At 45.0% G+C, this 22992-nt stretch overlaps 1 protein-coding gene across 1 annotated transcript in view; it reads right to left on the minus strand.

Annotated features, from left to right (window-relative positions):
* Positions 1-22992, minus strand: part of POLR1A (RNA polymerase I subunit A) — a 74534-nt gene that overhangs the window by 49301 nt on the left and 2241 nt on the right. Inside the window, exons 2-12 of the mRNA XM_029937735.1 lie at positions 22281-22485; positions 21049-21198; positions 18208-18315; positions 16899-16984; positions 16669-16772; positions 11096-11182; positions 9217-9322; positions 8738-8900; positions 5621-5791; positions 5370-5492; positions 2897-3127 (exon numbers count right to left, since the gene is read on the minus strand). Coding sequence (XP_029793595.1) covers positions 2897-3127; positions 5370-5492; positions 5621-5791; positions 8738-8900; positions 9217-9322; positions 11096-11182; positions 16669-16772; positions 16899-16984; positions 18208-18315; positions 21049-21198; positions 22281-22485 — 1534 coding nt within the window. The remainder of the gene's footprint in view (positions 1-2896; positions 3128-5369; positions 5493-5620; positions 5792-8737; positions 8901-9216; positions 9323-11095; positions 11183-16668; positions 16773-16898; positions 16985-18207; positions 18316-21048; positions 21199-22280; positions 22486-22992) is intronic.

The following is a 22992-nucleotide window of genomic DNA, read 5'->3' on the forward strand; positions in this document are numbered from 1 at the left end:
AAGTGCACGAGGGCAAGGCCCAATGGGACAGGACTCTGCACCGACGGGGACCAGCTGGAGCGTTGAGGGTGAGCTGAGAGGTGAGGCTGGAGGAGAAAACAGGGACAGTGTGCCCAAGACTGGAACTGAAGTCGGAAGACCGGCAAACGGGCCGGCCACATTCAACCTCGCCAATGCTCAGAACTCACTTCAGTCACTTCCCCAGAACTGACTGCCTGTGGCAGGCAGCAGGCCAACCTTTCCTCTCCAAGCTCTGGGTCCCGCTCACCTCTGACCCCACAGACGTAAGCAAGGCTGTGTCAAGTTCTCAGTGCCACTGCCTCACCCTCGCATCCCAATCACGTCAGAAACCCCATACCATTCTGTTTGTCTTTCAAATGTCCTTAGTTACTGGCCCCTGTGCCTCAAGAGAGCTCTGAAACCTTGCTGCTCCCACTCTTCAAACTGCTCTCCTGCGTCACAAGTGACCTTCATTTGGACAAACAGATGCACCCTCTCTTTCCGCACTCTTCTCAGACTTCCATGAACATCTAACAGGTGTCCCTGGGAGATATGAAGATACCCAGGGGGTGTTCTTGACCCAGAGAAGCCCCCTAACCACATGTGGGAAACAGATGCAAATGCCAAATGAGGAGGCCCAGCGCTGCCCTCCACTCTCCCTCAGCTTCCCCGGTCCTCCCACCTTCCTCCTGCCCCCATGTTTCAGCCCCCCTGAGGCCCCTATTTCCTCTCTCCACTGTACTTTGTGCTCAGAGTTCACACTGAAAATCTCATTTCTTAACTCGATGGCCCTCAATTTAAGTCCCACACATCTACCTCTCATAGAAGATGGGCCTTTCGATTCCCCACCATCACCTCACTTTACAGGGGCCCCATGTACCTCCTCCAGGGCACTGCCACTCTCCTGTGCCGGGAACCACAGCTTGGCTCTCACCTCCTATCTCTTCCACCTTGACCCCCAGTCTACCTAAGTCACCCGTGCCCCCAAAACATCCCTGCCATGACCTTCACATTCCTGCAGCCCTCAGGCTGGCCCTACCCTGTCTCCTGAGTGACTGAATCCACTGGGCCCTCCCACCTCAGGAGCCCTTCTGTTTATTGTTATTGTTGTTGAGTTCGCATCACATTATCTCTTAAAAAAAAATTTTTTTTTTACATTTGAGAGACAGAGAGAGATAATGCGTGAGTTGGGGAGGGCCAGAAAGAGAGGGAGACATCGAATCCGAAGCAGGCTCCAGGCTCTGAGCTGTCAACACAGGCCTGACGCAGGGCTCAAACCCATGAACTGAGAGATCATGACCTGAGCAGAAGTTGGACTCTCAACCAACTGAGCCACCTAGGCGCCCTGCATCACATTATTTCTAATAAGAACTTCATCTCAGTTGCCATCAAGATACAGATATAAATACTAATAAAACATGTAAATGCATCATGCTTATTCAAGCCAAAACCAAGAGTATGTTTCAGTCCTTACTGGGCATCTTAATCTACATACCCGAAAACCAAGTATAACTTTTTTGATTGAACACATATACTTTCTTCCTTATCTCTAAAGTTCTTTGACTTCCATGTGCCTTTCTTGCTGAGCATCCAGAGCTAGAGCCACAGGCCTCTCTTGCTGTACCCGTTGTGTCCGCCACATCACTGAGCAGTCTGGCTTCTCAAGTTACATGAAGTACCTGAGGTCTCCTGCGTCTCTCACACAGCTCCTATCACAACACCAGGCGTTTCAGGAAGGCAGAATAATCCTATGAGTCTCAACATACACCTTACTTAATACACTAGAAAGAACAAAACAGGCGACCTGGTCGGTGTCTGCCAGCGTCCCCTACCACGAACACAGAGAACGGGTAGCCTGCTACTGCTGGAACTCAACAAAGCGGCAAGACAGGAAGCGAGAGGAGGGGCTGCGGTGCAGAACCTACAGTCACCACGATGAGGCCACAGCGCTTCCCTAATCCTCTTTGTTCCTCCTTCAAAGTTCCCTCAAGGCTGTCGGAAACTTGGCAGAGGTCCAACTCTACTACAGAAGACCTGGGTCAGCACGTGTCCAGGGGCAAGGAGAGATCTAAGTCAGCCCTGACTCTCTGCACATTCACACCTAAGTTAAACCCAAGTAAAAATTCATTTCACTTCAACTTCTGCCACTACCACCTGCCTAGGGGTCATCTGTTCTGCTCCCCCTCCCCCACCCGCTTACATGGCTATGATTTAATAGGACACAAATGATGTCACTTGCCCATTTCGTACCCCCAGCTAATCAATCACGTACTCTTCTCAGCGGTGCCCAGGTAAGCATTAGGATCCCTTAACACACGACTACAAGTGGCTACCAGCAGCCGCCAAGAAATGAAGCATCAGATGAAACCTGTGGGTTATCAGTTATCACAGACACGGAGCATTTCCTTTAGGTCAGTTCTCAAACATCAGCCTGCAGAGGAACCCTCCAGAGCACATGCTAACATGCAGATTCCTGGGTCCCATTCCCAGAGATTCGAATTCATTTTGCAGGGGGTTGGGGAGAAGAGGGTGAATGTGCATTTCTCACAAGCCCTTGGGATGCTGCTGCTGACCTCAGACTCACCCCTTGGGGAGCCCTGCTCAAGGATGGCATATTCTCCTGCTCCAGGGTCACAACCGAGCTATCGCAGCCCGGCACTGTGCTGCGTGTCATGGGACAGCCAAGTGAAGCTTGAATCATGGCGCCAAGACCCTAGAATGCCAGCTCCAGCTGGGGCACCATGCAGCCCCTAAGGAACACCCACGTGCAGGGGAAGGTTCATCGTGTGCAGGCATAACGGCTCACGGATTCCTGTGTCAGCACTCACGGCTGGCAGTCACAGGGGAGCCAGACAAGAGTTGGCCAAGCCCCTGAGCAGATGTGTCCACTACTCACAATTTTTGTCCCCTGGGGCTTCGGTGCCCCCGTGGCTGGTGTCAGGAGCTGTTTGGCCACGGCCTCCCGCTGTGTCAGGTCCACGGCACTCAGGGCCGTGCGACTGCCATCCTCGTTGATGACCATGGAGGCCCCTGGATGCACATTGGGGCCATTGATGACTGCTTGCCTCAGTTCCTGAACATTCCAGGGGGTGACTGGCTGAGGGTAGGTCAGTTTTGTGGCAAATACCTGGAAATGAGGAGCAGATATGAAAATTCAGGGTAAGCAGAAAGATTGTATACAGATTCAAAATGTGACTCAACAGGCTGTATGACTTCTTCCCCATGACGCAGAGGTGCTATCTTAGCCACAAAGGTCCTTCAGGGAGTACACAACATCCGGTCTGTCTTGTCCACAAAGCAATTTATCTAGGCTTGACGCCTTAAGGGAATAGAGATCAGGCCTCCTTTCCTAGCAGTCTGTCTGGAGAGAGTAGTCTGAGTGTTGCAGTTTACACATTAAAAATTTTTTCCACCCATTCTAAAACTTCATCACTTCCTCACCCACCGATCAATTTGTAGTCCCCAAAGGCAACACAGAATGGGACACTAGCTTGAGAGGCAAATACCTACCCTCAAGTACCACCTCAGCCCCCTCCAATCCAGCAGACCTCACTAACTGATCACGGCCCTTGCCCAGAGCCCAGACACGGCGTCGGAGCCTCTACCCAGCAGTTTTGGCTGCCACTACAATCAAGGTAGCACTTGAGATGAGACCAACTCAGTCCCCTGATACATGAAAAATCCAGTGTTACCACTTAATGCTGGACCTGCAATACACTTGAAGAAAGACGAGTTTTCTGGTTAGATTTCTAAGTAGCTGAATGTTATAAACACTCTGATGCTCCTACATGCACTTAACCGTTTCAGAGACTAAGGAGTCTTACATAAAGAACCTGGTGGGACTCTGTCCAGGTTCTTTGTCCAGGTCTCTGCTCAAACGACGCTTGGCAAAAAGCCTTACCTGTCACCCCAGCCAGCTCTCCCTTTCCCCAAGGCCTGTTCCACTTTTTCCAATGCACTGACCACCACCTGACAGTGTTTATGCTCCTATATATTTGTCTCCACCAACGGAATGTAAGCTTCTCAGGGGACACACCAGCCGGTCTGGTTTACCGCTAATCTCTAGCTCATTCCCCAAACTTATTTCAGTTCCTCTACTTCCGTAACACCCCTCCACTGTGCTTTATGGGGAGGGTGTGCCACAAGGACCAAGAAGGACTCTCACACAGTCAGCTCCTCACAACCACCCTGTGAGTAATGCCCCCAGGCCACCAGGCCCTGAGACCTGGAACAGGTTGGAGGAGGACAGAGGCAGAGTCCCTCCTTAGGATAAGCCATTATGAAATGAACCCGGATCCGAGAAGGTAGGCTTCTAAAGGTAGAAAGAAGCAGGACTAAAGGTCTCTCCCAAAGCTGGGCTGCTCCAGGCATTGTGAGGCCAAAGCCTATAGGGCCGTCGATGTCTTCTGTCCAAAGGAAATAACCAGCAGCAACGAATGGGCTCTCCTCCCAGGGCTTCAGACTCAGGGAGGTCACAACTGGGCTTCAAAATACCTTTCCCTTCCACCTGACCTAGCTTCCAGACGTAAAGACTAGGAGGCAGTGGGCCCAGGTCTAAGCCTTCTCTGACTCCTGGCCTCTTGTCCAGGGAGCTGAGTGCACCCCAGAGAGATGAGGCGGTGGGCATGCAAGAGGCCATCAGAACGCTTGAGCTCTGCTCATTACCAGCACTCCCCAGAGAGCAGGAGAGGGGGCAGCAGGCGAGGAAATGAGACTCTCCACAAAGGGAATTAAACCATCTTCATATTACTGACCTCAAGGCCCATTAAGGAGGAAGCCAATTTAAAGCGCTACTGCTAATGAGTACCACAGCCTGAATGGGTGGGGAAGTTCGAAAAGGAGGCTGGCTCCCTGAGGAAACACTAATGGCTGGATGGGGCAAACTCCTCACCCCAAGGAGCTAGGAGGATGGATGACACACACAGAGCCCTCTCTGGGGGCTCTCTCCCCTTCTTGCGCCCGGCAACGAGGTGTACACATTCCTGGCTCCTAACACCAGGCAAGTGCATGGGGACGGAAACCCCCTTTCCCTCTTCCTCATCTCTGTCCTGCATTCAGTCTGACTAAGAAGGTTTAGAGACTAGGCTTTGAGAGGCAGGAGGAAGACACGCAGGTGGGGACGCGGCAGCCTGCCCCCTGCTTGCCCAAGAAGAGGGTCTTCCTTGTCGGCACTAGGTGTTTGGAGACCTGGTAAGGAGTGAAAGCAGCACCATCACACAGCGCATGTCCCTGCCAAACAGCTTGCTCAGGAAGAGGCAAAGGCTGTCCCCACCCGAGCCACCACTGTCTGCCGCGTACTTTCTCCCCCAGCCCTCAACACTCCCATGCACCACACCCAACAGCAGCCAGAGAGGCCCCACCGCACACACCATAGGAATTCCGATTTCGTTGGTGTTAATGTACATGTCTGGGCAGATGACAGAGCGGGCAGCGTAGTCCACTCGCTTTCCCATCATGTGCTTTCGGAATAGGCCATCCTTCTTCTCCAGGATCTTTATACATGAAAAAGTCCATAGAAAGCACGTTTAAAAAAAAAGTATACTTATTATTTTGTTTCAAAACAAATGCCCTTATTATTTAACCCCTTCCATTAGCAACGGGGATCCAACTTCCTGCTCACCTGTCTAATGCCAGGGTACTTTTCCATCATTAATTTATCCATCTCACTATCAAACACAATATTGACGTGGCTCTGAAGACGAATCCAAATGTTGTAAAGTTTGTCTGTGAGGGACTGGCCTGGAAGTGTACTCAGAAAGGATCGGTCCAGAGTAATCGAAGAGTCTTTTTCCTGGCAAGACACAACCAAGAAAAGAGGCATGACGGAAAAACCTCACAAAGGCCAGGCTTGGTTTTGTTTTTCTTTCTTTCTTCGAGCTCTGGAGTTTGCTTTAGGTCTTCTGAACCTGATGGATCAGTGACAAAAGTCCTAATAAATCAAACTTGGTTTGTATCAAAGTAGCATCGGCCCCATTACACATTTGCCAGCCTGTGTTCTTCTGATAGTAAAATGGACTCAGGTCTACACATAAGCTTTCTTTTCTTTCTTTCTTTGTTTTTTAATCAATACATATTTATTATCTCACAGTTTCTGTAAGTCAGGAATCTGGGCACAGCCCAACTTGGTTCTCTGCTTCAGAGTCTCTCCTAGGCTGCAATAAAGGAGTCAGCCAGAGCTAGGGTCTCATCTGAAGATTCAGCTGGGGAAGGATCCATCACCTCTAAGCTGACATGGTTCTCGGCAGGATGCAGTTCACAGAGAGCAGCTGAACTGCGGGCCTCAGTTCCTAGTTAGCAATTGGCCAGAGGCCACCTGCAACTATGTGCCTTGTGGGCTTCTCCAGCACGGGAATTTGTTTTACTGACCTGTGAAACCCAAGAAAGTAACGGAGGGGTCTGCTAGTGGCAACTGCCGTCGCCCCTTGTATCTAATCCTTCAGGCCACTGTAGAAATTCTTGCCCCTCAATACTCTCCATGAAGCTCTGCCATCCCACCGATAACTGACTGTCACATGGAATTTCACCTGCGTTTATGGTTTTGGAAACACTTGATTCAAATCACTTATGAAAATGCAAGTGGAAGAATTTCTTAAAAGGAAAAATGTTTGCCATATTATTTTCTATTTTATTAGTTAAAATGTGGGTCCCCAACTGAGACATGTCAAGTGACTGGCTGATCTCCAAGCCTTGTTGGAATATTTTAATCCTTTTTAATATTTCTGTCCCTGGCTCTGCCTCCTTCTCTTTTCTCCCTACCTGCCCAGGACACAGACCCTTAGGCTGCCTGAGAGCACCACCTACTGACACTGTCTGGCCACCTACTAGCCCCAACTGGCTGGGTATGACACTGGGGCTAGACAGATGTCCCCCAGTGTGAGATGATGAGAAAAAACTGTCAGTGTGTTGGGGGAGATATGAGGGGAGGGGCAAAGCTCTAGTAAATACGAACACCAAGAAAACCATTAATGAAGTGGGTTTGTCCTCAACCCTGAGAAGGAGAGGCATCTTCTTTAACATAGGGAGGACAGAGGAATTTTCTGTTCTGTGGGAGCCTGAGAGGAAAAGATGGTCACCTGTATGATGGCGGTGACCCTGTCGGCCTAACTCACTGCTTATGACATTACTTAACTCAGGGCGATGGGATTACTCATGCAACGAGACGTTGTCTTACTGGCATATACTTGGTGCCTAGTAGAGCCCATGGCCCAAGTCAGGCATTCATAATTCATGAGAGGGCTGTCACAGAAATGGGATGTGGGGAAAAAAATAAGAACATGTCCTGTTAATCACACAGAAAGAAGGCACTGCAACTTCAGGTAGCAACCACCTTAAGATCCAGAAAGGGTACTGTTTATTTCTGCAGACACTCAGCTTTTTCCCTGTTCTTTTTTTTTTTTAAGTGTTTTATTTATTTTTGAGAGAGAGAGAGAGAGAGAGCAAGCGAGCAGGGGAGGGTCAGAAAGAGAGGGAGACACAAACTCTGAAGACAGGCTCTGGGCTCTGAGCTAGCTGTCAGCACAGAGCCTGACATGGGGCTTGAACCCACGAACCATGATATTATGACCTGAGCCTGAGCCAGATGCTCAACTTACTGAGCCACCCAAGCTTTCTTTCTTTCTTTCTTTCTTTCTCTCTTTCTTTCTTTCTTTTCTTCCTTTCTTTTCTTCCTTCCTTCCTCCCCACCTCACTCTCTCTCTCTCTTTCTTTCTTTCTTTCTTTCTTTCTTTTTAAACAAAGGGCTGCTCTAAATTCAAAGGACACTGAAATAAAAGTTCTTAGCCCTGGTCATTGGTCTTGTCTATCTTAGGTCCTTCCCCATAAACTGGACTAGGGCCTGCAGACGGCAAGTCCTCTAAGACTGAAGGTTTTTGGAAGCACACCTATGCTGACAGGTCAGAAAACTTGAAACCAAACCAAACACCGTCCAGGGTATGGACAACCCACAGCACAAGTGTCCAGGCAGACAGTGGCGCCACCTGGTGATGGGCCTGGCTCACAGCCAACCTACTGCCAGCAGCTGCAGGGAGCCTGAAAGCCCTGTCCACGTAAGGCTGAGACAGCCTTCCTGCTTTTATCCAGATGGCATCTCAGAGTGGGGAAGGATCTCTGTGATCTCGACAAGCTTTCTGAATGCCTGATTCATCTTTATACCCACAGAAGACCTGGCACACTGACGGAGGCTTGGCAAGTCAGCCCAAACAGGAAAACTGAATCCAGCTCTGCTCTTTACTGGGGCCTCAAACCTGACAGTCCTATTCTGGGAAATTCCTAGAATCAACAACACTGCCCTCCTGAACCCCATGCTAGACGTCTTAATGAGTCAAAAACAGAGCTGGGTGATTTAGGCTCTGGCACTATAACCCAAAAGAAACATTCTTAGAGCCGACAGGATGCAGACTCTTCTTTCTAGAGCGGCCAATCACTGCCAGTGAGGGTAGGTGGTCCAGAACAGCCTTTGTGTCAACTCTTACCACTAACCATACACATTTTATAGAGGAGATGGGCCCAGGAAATTAAAGCAACTCAACAAAGGTCACTGGGGCAGAACCTAGACCTTTCCATGCTCCTATCATGCTTTCCCCCTGACATTACCTAGGTCCTCCAAATAACAGCTTGCACACAGCTATACAGAATTCCCAACCAGCATCTCCCCGCACCCCCAGAGTTCCACATCTGCCCTGTGGGGATCAGAACTAAGCATATATGCTTATGATGTCAGCTCCAAAGCAGCCCTGACCTCATCCTTGGCAGGTGCGGCCACCTCACACGGCAGCTCCTGTTCCTGGGCCATCAACGCCAGAAGTTTTCGGATCAGCACCATGTCCTTCATGACAGCCTGCAAGTTCACCGTCTGGCCATTGGTGAACATCTGGTCCCCCAGCCGATTGACAGGGCGATACCTGCAGGGGGACACATGGAATTGCTCAGTTTGAGAGGAAGGTCATAATCTTAAGGCACCTGCCCATCCCTGCTGTGAGCAACTCACAACCCACCACACTCAAGAAACCAACCAACCATGGCAAGAAACCATCGCAATGGCAAGAAACCATTCCTATGGCATTGAGGACGATACTCCCAATCATCCACAACCTGGGTTGAAACGGCTACTGTACTTCTCAGTGGCCTGGCCCTTCGAGCCGCTCCCAAAGGTCACTATTCAATCACCCGCTCAAGAAACCTTTTCCAGGTGAAATAAAGTCAATTAAAGGGCATTACCTTGAAGGTGGCACCACCAAGAAATCCAGAAAGAACATACTGGGATTGAATCTGGACTCCATGCCAACATCTTCCAGGCCCAAAAAAAGGTAATTCAGAAAGAATCCTGTATTTGAAATCAACCAAAATGATCAATTAAATTTATGTGTAAGGCAGGGATGGATGACCACAAAATTTCACCTGGTGGAAAAAAAACCCAAGAATATAAGACAATATGTAGTGCTAAATCACATTTTTCTTTCTAAAAACAAGCAAAACAATAGCCTCTGTGTGTTAAGAACCTGCACACAGGTGAGATTTGGATTGAGGACAGGCACCGTAAAGACCCCAGTGCTCAGCCTGGGGACTGGGATGGACAAGGGTGGTGAACAAGAACTTCCCCTGGTTTCTCACTACCCTGCAGGACTATCAGACTGACCACACACACACACACACACACACACACACACACACACACAACTTTTATAAAAGCCAAAGCTGTGTGTATATCTAAAAAACAAGGGAAAGTCAAATTTTAAAAAGTTAGCCTTCTTAAAAACAAAACAAAATACCCTTTATATGCTACCAAGAGGGGATCGTTTTTGTAGCTCAAAGCTATATTTTAAGTTTCCAATAAACTTAAAAAAAAAAAAAAAAGAAAAAGCTACGTCAGAGTGCCTGGGTGGCTTGGTCATTTAAGTGACTTCAGCGCAGATCTTGATCTCAAAGCTCATGTTGGGCTCCATGATGGCATGAAGCTTACTTAAAAATATATATAAATAAATAAAATGCAGGTGCCTGGGTGGCTCAGTTGTTCAAGCATCTGACTTCGGCTCAGGTCATGATCTCATGGTTTGTGGATTCGAGCCCCGTGTCAGGCTCTGTGCTGACAGCTCAGAGTCTGGAGCCTGCTTTGGATTCTGCTTCTCCCTCTCTCTCTTTCTGCCCTTCCACTGCTCGCGCGTGCTCTCTCTCTCCCCCTCAAAAATAAATATTTTTTAAAAATTGGAAAAAAAAAGCAATATCCAGAGTGAATAAAAATTTTAGGGGCCTACCACAGAAATGATCATAGTAACTAAGAGTACTCTTTTTTTCTCCGTGACATCACTTATCCCTTCAGCAACATTTTCAAGTGTTTATCATTCCCCAGCAGTTGCATTCAGTGTTCCAAAACAAGGGCACTCTCATGGGCGCCTGAGCCGACTTCGGCTCAGGTCATGACCTTATGCTTGTGGGTTCGAGCCCCATGTCAGGCTCTGTGCTGACAGCTCAGAGCCTGGAGCCTGTTACAGATTCTGTGTCTCCTTTTCTTTCTGCCCCTCCCCTGCTCACTCTCTGTCTCTGTCTCTCAGAATAAAATAAAGACATAAAAAAATTTAAAAAAACAAACAAACACAGGCACTCTCAGAGGATGGGGGTGACACGGTGGCTTGAATATACTGCCTAGCTTTTGGTATACATGCGAAAGGAGTGGAAGACTTTCCCTTTTGAAGGAAATTAAAACATAGAGAAATTGTAATTAAAAAAAGACATGTTAGGGTTCAGTTTTTGAATCATAGGAAGAATTCCCTCAGAATCTTTTTTTTAAAAAAGTTATTTACAGGCACTAAAAACAAAGTAAATTATGCAGTACCTCCCAGAAATCTGTCAAACTGTATTAAGCAAGGCCCACCCACAGCTGTCATTTAATGACCAGGTTCAGGTACCATCATTGTCAAGTTCATGGTTCTTGCCTACTCTCTAATGCATCAAAATGACAATGTCCCCTGAAAACAGCTCCAAACCTATGAATTGATGTCAGGAGAGATCAACAATTATCACAACTTGGAAAAAATAAAAATAATAAGGCCGGATAAATAAACCTAGAGGTTATTTCTATTTCTTTAGGTTGATACAGCACCTTCATTCTTCCAAAGGGCAGTAAGATGTTCTCGGGCACTGGTGGGTGTCAGGTACCCTCGTTTTCCCATCTGAGCATCCTCAATTCCTGGAGCCAGGAGGGGGAATCAAAGCACAATAAATCAGTAACAGGCACTCTTCTATAATGGGATTTATCAATGCTTTCTCCCCACCCTGCCAAGCCTGTAATTTGACCACAGAAATCAATCTCTAGGATAGCTTACTCTCAGCTATGGATTTTCTCCTCCTTAACCTAATTTCTAAAGTAATTGAAACAATATAACTATTGCATAAAACCAATTGAGCAAAATGAAATAAATCACACACCACTCCATCACATTATCACTACTATATATTTTTTCCAGTCCTTTGGTTTACACAGTGTCTAAGATCATTGTAATCTTAAGTGTGGACTTATTCTGTACCCTGCTTTGCTCAGTCAGTGCATCTTGTGAGCATTCCTGCATGATATTCCACTGAGAGGATGCTTCCTAATGACCTGACCACAGTCTTATAGTTGGACATCTGGTTGAGCCCAGTTTTTGTACTATTTTAAATTATACTATAATAATGATAAAGAACTTTATGCACATGGCTTTACCAAGAAGGTTCACAGAAGTAGAATTAGAGGTAAGTTAGTATCATCATTTTTATGGGTAAAAGTATATTCAATTCCTTCTTACAAATATGCATGTACACGGAGATTGATTTGGGTTTCTGAAATTACACAAGAGTACCCTGGGATACTGTTTATCAGCTATACTTAGAGGAAGTCAGAAAATCAAACTTGGGGCTGCCATTCAGGAACTAGGGCTCTAGGCACTTAGATAATTAGATCCTTTAGTTTTAAAACTATTAATCTCTTTTGGGATACACTGCCTGCAATTAGGCATTATTCCATTTTCCCTCTTTAGGTATTTACCAGCAGAGTAACTCCGTCTTGTCTGTGTTCCTAGCATCTGACACAATGTCTAGCATATAGCAGATACTAAATAGTCACTGGCTCAAACATACACATTCAAAACATCCTCCAGTAATCTATACTTATAAACCCCACTCTTTTGCCTTTTCTACACTTGTGAAATCCAGCTTCATTCCACCTCCAATTCTCCAACTAAGTTTCTTTACCATTTGCAGAGGATATGTCATCAGAGGTTTTTAGAGCAATAGGAAACTTGGATTAACAATTAATAGCTGCAACATAATTTAACTAGTGTCTCTTAATAGGTACTTAAGTCACTTCCTATTTTAAACTATTTAATACTGTGGGTATGTCTAATTCTTAAAAGTCATGAAAGTAGAACTGCTAGGTCGAGGAGTCCACACACTTAAAATTTTGAGTCCTATAAAAGCAAAACATTTCAATCAGTTAATGCAATTGAAGGAAGTGTGGGTACGCAATGAAGAGAGCTTCTGACCTTCAGGGGTAACCACAGCATTAGAAAGCTATATATATTCAGTGGGAAAACACAGACTCCATTAAGCTAAACAATCTGTGGGCATTTCTGAAAAAGACTATCTGAACTTCCTCTCCTACTAAACAGGTCTGAAGGTCTGAGGAAGATCGGGTGAACTTGGCAGTACTCCCCTGCTCCTGTCCCAGTAGCTACCAGTACATGACATACGCCACTGCAGTTTCACTGCTGGGAAGGCCACCTAGAACTAGACATGTTTGTTCGGAGGATCTTAGAGTCAGAAGAAATCTATGGGATGCCACCTCCTCACATGGGCTGAACCACCCTAACATGACACTTGTACAACTTGGAAAATGATTTCTGCATAGATGGGGTTTTAGAACAGACCTACTGCAGGCTTCACTCAGCTGTAAGGGCTATGTGACAAAGAGGTTGGAAGGTCAAGTAACTTGAGGAAGACTGGATCATGGTGGAGTGTCTTGGCTGTAAGGATTCTCATTTTAAAATGCAAATGTGCATCATGGGGCTTGAGGAACACTCTGGAGCACATGGAGAATTTTACAAGCTTCTGGAGCTCCTGGTGGGATAACTTCTAGTCATAACCATGGAGGTCTCACAAGTTGGCTCCCTTTAGCCAAGAACCCTTGTTCAGAATGCTCACGTGCTTGTGTATTGCCTCCTCCCTGGAGTTACAGACCTGTGTCACCTGCACCTCCTCTGAGAGCAGAGGACACATGGCCTCTACCTTGACACTGTGCTCAGCCATAAGCACGGTCTTTGTCACAAGGCTGAGTGCCCAACAAGTAAATGTTTGCTAAATACTAAAATCCCAATCCTGGAACCACTGAAAACTACATACAGTCAACTTGTTTCTAATGCACAGAATTTTCGGGGACACCACCATATTCTCATGGCTGCAGTGAACGATTACTTCAGAAGAATACATTTGGTAACGGCGACAGAAGGCTCCTTAATCGCTAGACATTTGCTCCAAAGAAAGAGTTATCTTTTGGAGTGCTGACCATCTTCATTTTCAGTCCATGAACATTTTCTAAGGTGTCCTAAGGGCTCGAAAACCAATTCTCCACCTTAAAAATGGTTTCAAGGTCTGTTTATAGAAAAGAAAGGAAAATCCACCTCTGTGGTTAACTGTTAACCATTAAACAAAATTAAACAGCCTTTCTAAGTGCAGTGTGGTATCTTGGATTGGATCCTGGAACATAAAAAGGACATCACCGGAAAAACTGGAGAAATTCAAATTAAGCCTGTAGTGCAGTCAACAGTAGCGTACCAAAGTTAATTTCTTAGTTTGAATAAATATACCCTGGAGATCCGAGATGTTACTTTAGGGCACACTGACTAAAGAGCACACAGGAAATCTCTATACTATCTTTGCAATTCTTCTGTAAGCCTAAAATTAGTCTAAAATAAAAGGTCTGACAATCTGTGTCTCCTCAAGTTCCATGTGTTAAAATCCTAATCGCACCCATGGTGTTGGAAACAGGGACTTTGGGAGGTGATGAAGTCATGAGAACAGAACTCTCATGATTGGCCTTTTTTTTTTTTTTTTTTTTAAAGAAAGAGGGCACAAGTGAGGGCAGATGAGGAGAAAGAGAGAGAATCCCACAAAGGATAAGGGGCAGAGAGAGAGGAAGAGAGAGAGAAGTGGGGCTCACTCGGGGCTTGTGCTCACCCAATGTGGGACTCAACCCCACGGACTGTTAAGATCATGACTCAAGTCGAAGTCAGATGCTTAACGACTGAGCAACCCATGCGTCCAGGATTGGTGCCCTTATGAAAAGACCCCAGAGAGCTCCCTTGTCCATTCTGCCAGGGGAGGCTCCACAGCAAAGGTGGCAGTCGATGAGGAAGCTGGCCCTCACCAGACACCAAACTTGCCAGCCAAATTTGCCACCAACATCTTGGACTTCCTAGCCTCAAACCTTGTGAAAGAGAAACATTCGTTGTTTATATGCCACCCAATCTATGATATTTTTTTTTTTTACGGCAGCCCAAATGGACCAAGATAATTATTTACTCGAAGCCTGGCCAGAGAGTCCTCAATGTGAAGGATTATGCATCTCTAAGAACAGAACTATTTCCCTGCCTGTTCTGTATTCTTGAGCTCTGGAATAAGGTTTGTGCTATGGATTTTCACTCATGAAATGTCAACTGTGGGCAAGAAGTTTTGTTAATGCCACTGTACAGAGTTGAAAACAAAGATCCAGAAGTGACCTTCTAAGCCACTCAGCATAAATAGCAGAGTATCAGTCACAGGTTATGCCTTTTCCATCCCGGCACACTGACTGCATCATAAAAACGAGCACTTAACATCTATAGAGCATAAACTGTACAACTATAGGCAGCAGGCATTGGTCTTGGTTCTTAAAATGGAAGATCTTCTCTAATCTTCACCACCTCATAAGAAAAAGTGAAAAAACATGTTTAAACAATCCTGTGGCTACAGAAATAAAAAAGTAGAAGACATGCAGATGCCGCAGACACATGAAAAGATGCTTAACATCACCCTTCATCGGGGAAACACAAACCAAAAGCAACATGAATTACCACCTCACACCTGTCAGAATGGCTAAAATCGAAAAGACAAGAAATAACAAGCATTGCCAAGGATGTAGAGAAGAGAGAACACTTGTACCCGGTGGGTGGGTACCACAGTACAGTTGCTGTGGTAATGAGCATGAAGATCCTTTAAAAATTAAAAATTAAAAAATACCAGGCACCTTGGTGGCTCAGTGGTTGACTTTTGATTTCGGCTCAGGTCACAATCGCACTGTCGTGAGATTAAGCCCTGTGTCCGGCTCCATGCTGAGTGTGGAGCTTGCTTAAGACTCTCTCTCTCCTTCTTCCCGTCCCTCCCCCGCTTGCACACACGCATACTTGTGTGCACTCTCTCCCTCTCTCAAAAATAAATAAATAAATAAATTAATTAATTAATTAAAATACCATATGACTCAGTAATTCTACTAATGGGTATTTAACAACAACAAAAAAAGAAACTACTAATTTGAAAAATTATACACATTTACATGCTTATTGCATTATTATTTACAATACCCAAGACACAAAAGCAACCAAAGGGTCCATCTATAGATGAATGGATAAGGATGATGTGGTGAAAACATACACAGTGGAATATTTTGCAGCCATAAAAAGGATGAGATTGAGCCATTTGCAACAACATGGATAGACCAAGAGGGTATTATGCTTAGTGAAATAAGTCAGATTGAGAAAAGTAAATACCACACATTTCCACTCATTAAGTGGAATCTAGATGAAAATGAACAAAAAGAATCAGAACTATAAATACAGAGAACTGATGGTTGCCAAAGGGAGGGGAGTTAAGCAAAATAGGCGAAGTGGATACAGGTTTCCAGTTACGGAATGAGTTTAAGTCATAATGAAAGGGACAGTATAAGGAATCCAGCCAATGATACTCTAACAATAATATTCAACAATCCTGAATAGTGACACATGGTAGCTATACTTGCTATGAACACAGCATAATGTATAAACTCATCAAAGCACTAGTTATACACTTCAAAGTAACATAACATTGTGTCACCTATACTAAAAAAAGTTCATATAAAAACAGAATATAAAAATAGAAGTACTAAATTACTCAAATGTTTTCCCAAGTACCGCCATGGCAGAGCAGAGTCGAGTAGGAGACAGTCTGCTCCAGGAATCTGAGTAGCCAGGAGCAGCCTGCAGGAGGCGCTAATGTTCCCTGAATGTTTTTTTTTCTTTTAAAACTCAACTACATTTTTTTACACCTTATTTCAAAATAAATCCACACTTAATTGACAAAAAAATGATTCTAAATATCTGCCAAGTGGATTTCCTCTTCCTCAAAAATCTTTCAGGAAAATGACCCCCTGAGGAAAGATCACCTCATTCAGCCCATGGCACTCTGCCTCACAACGTAGCTCAGCCTGTCAGTTCTGCATGAGAGGCCAGGGATGAGCACTAACCAGGGTCCCCTCCAACCAGAAGAGGCCTGGACAGAGCCTCTCTGCTGGCCCGCCACAAACCCGCAGGTGAGAAATGTAACAACCAAGTATTCCCAAGGTCCAAGACACATCTGATGGCCACACATGTGAAACGTGGCCAAGGCCCTCCCAGGGCCCAGCCTGCTTACCCAGGGGCTCTGTGTCCTTCTGGTCAGCTTTCCTGTGCACCATGGCTGGATATGTGATGGTCAGTTTGCTGTTGTGCTCCTTTCGGACAACTGACCGTCCAGTCCTAGATATGAGAATAGTTGTGATTGAGCAGAGAAAAACCCCAACAAGATATTGAGTAACAGCTGCGAGTGACTGGCCAGAGGCGTCTGGGGAAAGGGAAAGGCAAAGGCAAGACCCCAGTACTCACTTGCAGTGGGGACATCGCTTAGCACTCATATGTGCCTTCCAGAAGGAAGCAATGAGTTTGCTCCTGCTCTCACAGACATTTTTCACCTGTTGAGGAAGGACAAAAAACCTTGCAGTACCATTTGAAGAACCTTACAGCACATACTTATTTCATGATTCTTACCATTTTTTAAAAAAAGAAAGCTATCCTCTTTCTTAAACATTTTCCACAGAACTCTACCAGCCAAACTCTACTAATTATTGAGTGACTTCTTTAAGCCTCAAATTTCCTCATCTATACACGGGAATAAGACTGACTACCTCCCCAAGCTGTTACTAAGAGATCATGAATGCGAGGGGAGACAAAGGAGGGAGCCTGGGAATATAGTAAGTCCTCAATAAATGCCAGTTAATTTAAAACAAACCTCTCTGGATGCAGCTAGTATACTGTCCCTGCTGCCTCCTTCAGATGGACCTCAGGGTCCTAAGAAAGGGACATCCACAGTAAGCTACAGGAAGGGGACTGAGTCTGGCAGCAAATGAAACTTTTTCTGGGGAGCTTTCATAACTTCGCTAGAATTCTACCCTAAACCAATTAAATCAGAATCTCCGGTGTGAAACTTGGGCATAAGGTAAGTTAGACTTTAAGATTTATACTTGAGGGGCGTCTGGATAGCTCAGTCGGTTAAGCGTCCAACTTTGGCTCAGGTCATGATCTCATGGTTCGTGGGTTCGAGCCCCACATCAAGGTCTGTGCTGACAGCTAGCTCAGAGCCTGGAGCCTGTTTCTGATTGTGTCTCCCTCTCTCTCTGACCCTCCCTGCTCGTAATGTCTCTCTCTGTCTCTCAACAATAAACAAAAAACATTAAAATTAAAAAAAAAAAAATTTGTACTTGAAAGATTAGTATAGGTTGATTACCTATGCCATTTGTTTATCTGTTGAACAAATAATTACCCAGGTGCTGTAGGGGCAGGGGTTGGGTGACGAGGTAGCAATGGTTCTCTCTCCAGTGTTGGAGAGAGAAAGAAGAAAAGAACATGAATACCACTCTCAGAATGAGACCATACACCACAACCTTGCTGGACACTGTACCTAAACCACCCAATTTCATCAAATCCTTTCATTATTCTTGCAGGCAGGCATTAAACAAGAGAATACAGAGGCTCAGGGACAGTAATGGAACCTTCAACGTCACAGGCCTCTAAGAGGTAGAGCTGGGATTCAAACCCAGGAAGCATAAAGTATATACAAATGATAGTCCAGAGGGAGTGGTGATAATTATACCAAAAACCAAGTGTTATAGGAAAAGAGAGAGACGGGATAACTCACATGTGCACCGTGGGATCCCAAAAGGTTGTTTTGTACAATACTGATTGTATATTGTTCTAACTCTTCCTGAATTTCGAAGGCAGTAGGATCAGTGTTTTCTTCTAGAAACTGAAAAACAAAGTGGAAAACCATAGTATCGAAATAAGCAAGCATCCGACTGTAACATGACGGGGCCCGCCTCTCCTAGGGTGGGAAAGTTGAGTTCAAGTGAAGGGAAGGAACTTTCACGCTGTGTTGCCTTTACAAAACAGTGAGGCAACACTGCTGTTAAAAAAATAAATAAATAAAAAATAAACAAATATCCTGCTTCCAACAATGTGAGCTAGGCTACTCAGACCAAACTGGAAACTGAAAAAAACCAAGATAGGACATGATAACTTAAAAAAAAAAAGTTAAGCCCTGAAAAGCTGACATGACAGTGAGGAACACCGCCAGACTCAACTGAAGAGAAGCCAGGAATCTAGGAGGCTGCACAGCGCGGGGCCATGTTTGCTCTGATGCAGGGCTGCGGCACTGCCCAGCTCCAGGCTGGCCCTCGGTGTGGTTGTGTCCCCCTGCGGAAGGCACAGACACACTTCCGCGACGCTCCCTGGAGCTGCACAACACGGCAGTCCTAACCTTGGGCCCATTTTCTAACTCACTGATTTTGAACTTTTTATTTTGAAGGCCTCAAATGATGAAGGGGATAGAAATCAAAGCCTGGAGTTAGTTCAAGGACAGATTTCCACGTCGCAAACACAGGAAGCTGGGAGCCCAAAGGAACCCTTAGGAACCAGAGGGAGCCTGAGACAGAACTACAGCCTGGATTCCAAATGCCTGGGCAGCCTAGGGAGCCCTCAGCTTTGAGGCCTACGATGGTCCTGGGCCACCGTGCACATGGCAGAAGCAATAGGCATCCTCTCTGGGGGAAGGCAGTCCCATCCTAGGCCTCCAATTATTCCTACCAAGAATTTTCTAAATATGATGATTTAAAAAAAAAGAAAGAAAGAGAGAAAGAAAAAGAAAAACCTGTCAAAACCAAGCACACAAGAATAGGGGAAAGAGATGGGGTCTCTGGGGACTTGGACAGTATCTTGACAATGAAGGGGACCATATAGGTGATGGTCCTTTGTAACTATTTGTTTGTGTGATTAATGTACTTGTACAGTTTACTAAACAAAATTTTTTAGGGTAGTAAGCATCATGAATAATTTTATGCCAACAGATCTGAAACTTTCAATGAAATGGACAAATAACTAGAAAAAAACAGAACTTACTGAGTAAAGTTTAATAAAATCCTTCTTTCTCTAGGAATAAGAGACTTTGGGTTAGCTTTTTTGGCTCTGTTCCCTGGAAATCACTCATGCTTAGGTGTACGCATGCACGTACACACACGCGTGTGCACGTGCATGCATATGTACTGAATGAAACCAAACTTCCAATTCCAGTCTGATACCATAGGATTGATTCTGGTCCTTTTCTCTTTCATGTATTTGTAACTCCCTTCTCTAATAGTATGAAATCTGGCCTTTTCCTTAAAATATGTACTTATTGGATCAATCCCCCTCCCTATATGCAAACCCTCTCCCAACAAGGCTGCCACCACTCCCACATATGGCTCTCTCTCACTTGACTTGGGGTCACACCCACTCTAAGCCCCCTTTCTTGTGGAATCCTCCTCATTCTATGTGGGTGCTCACATCTCTCACTGGGCCGTCCAGGATGGGTAACTTCTCACTTGACTTGAGCACTCACATCCTATGCTGAGCTTTTATCCTTAAATGAACATCTATCTTCCTCACCCTATATGAGCTCTGATGTTCCATGCTGGGCGGCCCACACATGCAGGGATGTTCTCCCCTTGAATGCTTGTCTCATCTAGTGTGGCCTCTGACATACGGCCATAGCTCTGTGTAGAATTCTATCTGCTCTGCCCACCTAATGTCTTTAAGACTCAATTATTCAGGAAAGGGAAGTCGCAAGGAAAGGTAAAAGGTTTCCCTTGTGACAAGAAATAAGGCAAGGATGCCTGTTACCCCTTCAACACAGCAGTGTGGCTCCTAGCCACCAAAATAAAAAGAAATAGAACACGTAAGGACTATAAAGAAACAAAACTATCATTATTCCAAGATGATAGGATTAGGCTGAAAATCAACAAGAACTTATAGGTAAAGCATTAGAATTAATAATACACTTTTGCCAGGTTGTTTCATACAAAAATCAGTAATATTTTGATCTATAGACAGAAAATGAATTTTACATAAGATACTTATAATAGCACCAGAAGATCTGAAGGATTTTTTTATAATGAAAAGAAAAATGTCTCTATGATAGATTTGGTGGTCCCCATCTCATCCAAGTAATCAAACTCAGCATTACCAATAATAAAACAACCTGACAGCATGTGCCCCCTGAAATGACAGAAAACATCCCATATGGCGTAGGTCATATTCTCACCAAAATGTGAAATCTAGTGGAAATAATCCAGAGAGTGAGAAATCCTACGAGACAACTGGCCTTGAGTCTTCAAAAAAATCAATGCCATGAGAAACAATTTTCCACATTAAAACATCCTACATTAAAAACAGACCAAAGAAATACAATAATCCAAAGCAATGCGTAGCCTCCACTGGCTCCCAGATTCAGAAAGAAAACTCATTGATGGCTAAAATGGTATTAAGATGTTGTTTTCATTAACATTTCATTAATTTCTCTTACGACTTTGTGTTTCCACACAGAGCTGTTGGTATGTAGTGAGAAGACAAAACCGTTAGGATGACAAGTGTCAGGGACCACACACAAACAGCTATGCTCTGAACTGCTTTGGCTCGCCTGGCCCCACGACAGCCACCACCCACGTACCCTGTTCAGAATTCTCTCAAGCTCGTAGACTGCTTGTAAGGCCCCAACTTCCAGAACTCGCAGCTGGCAGACTAAGAGGTGAATCACAGCCCGGGGGCAGGTCAGCATGTGACAGTTTAAACAGGAGCCCCGAAGCAGCAGGTAGAGTTTCTAAAGAGGGGATAAAAAGAAGCAGGATAATTAGAGACACAGTCATCAAGGTACCATTCAACATACTTCAGTTTTTGTAATGAAGCCAGTTGACTCCTTTGAGAATTCTGCTTCATGCGATGTACCTGGAAAGGCTTCTGTGGCCCTATGAACTAGATAAACATTCCTCTATATTTTTTCTTATGGTTTCATTTTAATCTCTTAAACTAGGTTGGAGTTAGAGAGCTACCTTCATATTACTTAACTAAGTACCAAATCCTAGTGTAGGTATTTAAATATTTAACTTAAAATATTTAATATTTGAATGATGCCTGGCTGGCTCGGTAGACGGAGTGTGTGACTCCTGATCTTGGGGTTGAGAGTTCAAGCCCCATGTTGGGTGTAGAGATTATTTAAAAATACAATCTTTAAAAAATAAGTAAAGTACTGAAATAAATACAAACTTTAGTTAAACATTTGACATTTAACTAAATACTGCATTTGACAAAGATGATTCTCTTTCCTCAATACAACTGACAAACCCCAAAAAAAAATCATGTACACTGTCATCTCTGGAGTTTAAAACAAATCCTGGAGGCTAGGCTGACATAAAAAGCTGAACATACACAAACAGGACTCTAGACAGGAGGTTCATTCTTAACTCACTGTCTGGGTCTTCTGGGCTTTGCTTATCCTGCAACCAAGGAAGAGCCTACAAATCCATCAGAAGGATTTGATTACGGAGCCCTGGAGAACTCCAGAAGTTTTTCTATTGCCAGGGAGACTCCACCTAGATTTCTGAAGGGCATGAAGTCCCTGAAACATAAAGTGTAGGGGATGAATTCCAATGCTTTTTCCTCCTATGTGAACAGAGCCAGGTGGTGGCTCTTTTCAACTGGAACCAAACCAAAATTTGTTTAGTTAGGACTACAGGCTGAGTTGAATTTTCTGGATTTGGCACCTCAAGGTTTTAAATCTCATGGTAAAGAGCACTTCAACTCTGTGTCTGGAGCTAACCTCTTGTGAGGCCAGGAGTGGCACTCACAAATTCCACCAGCAGCTCTGAGACCCATGAGTACAGGGCAGCCCAGGGCAGAACGTACATCAAAGAGGAGAGGGTTATACACTGTAAGCGGAAGTTCAATGTGGCCCAGGTGGCCAGGGCAGCTGTTGAAGTCCTGCACGCAGGTGGAGCACACCTCCTTGGAATCCGCAGGGCCCAAAGCTAAATCGTACAGGCCGTTCACTGACGGGTTTCCCAGGCTGTCCAAGTAACGAGGGTTCGTAATGGACTTTACGCTTAATTTCCTAAGGAGATAAAAAAGACCAAGGGAAAATTGAGGTTACCCAGCTTCTCAGATGTTTTGGCATTTCATAGCTAAATGATGATTCCATGTTTATTTCCTCAGATATGCTGACAGCTTCAGAGGAGAGAATCTGTGTATGCTTTGCTAAGCACTGCAGCTCAGCACTTAGTACAGAGCCTGCATGCTGAGTGTGCTCAATAAATATGTGCTGAATACGTAAGAGTGGTGAAATATTTAAAAAACAGATTTAGTGCAAATCTTGGACTGAATACAATGGGGACTGTTTACAGAAAGCAGTTAAGTGCCTATCACATGCTAAATGCTTTACAAGCATCATCATCGTCTCTGGAGATGAGCATCACTATCTGCATTTTTCAGAGGAAGAAACTGCAACTCAGACAAGTTCGGTGATTTAATCCAGATGACACAGCCAGGATGTGGGGAGCAGTGGACAGAGGCAGGATGTGGACCACAACTAACTCCAAAGCCCACATAATTCAATAAAGAG

Source organism: Suricata suricatta, chromosome 4, assembly GCF_006229205.1.
Source record: "Suricata suricatta isolate VVHF042 chromosome 4, meerkat_22Aug2017_6uvM2_HiC, whole genome shotgun sequence".
In the NCBI taxonomy this organism is placed as follows: Eukaryota; Metazoa; Chordata; class Mammalia; order Carnivora; family Herpestidae; genus Suricata; species Suricata suricatta.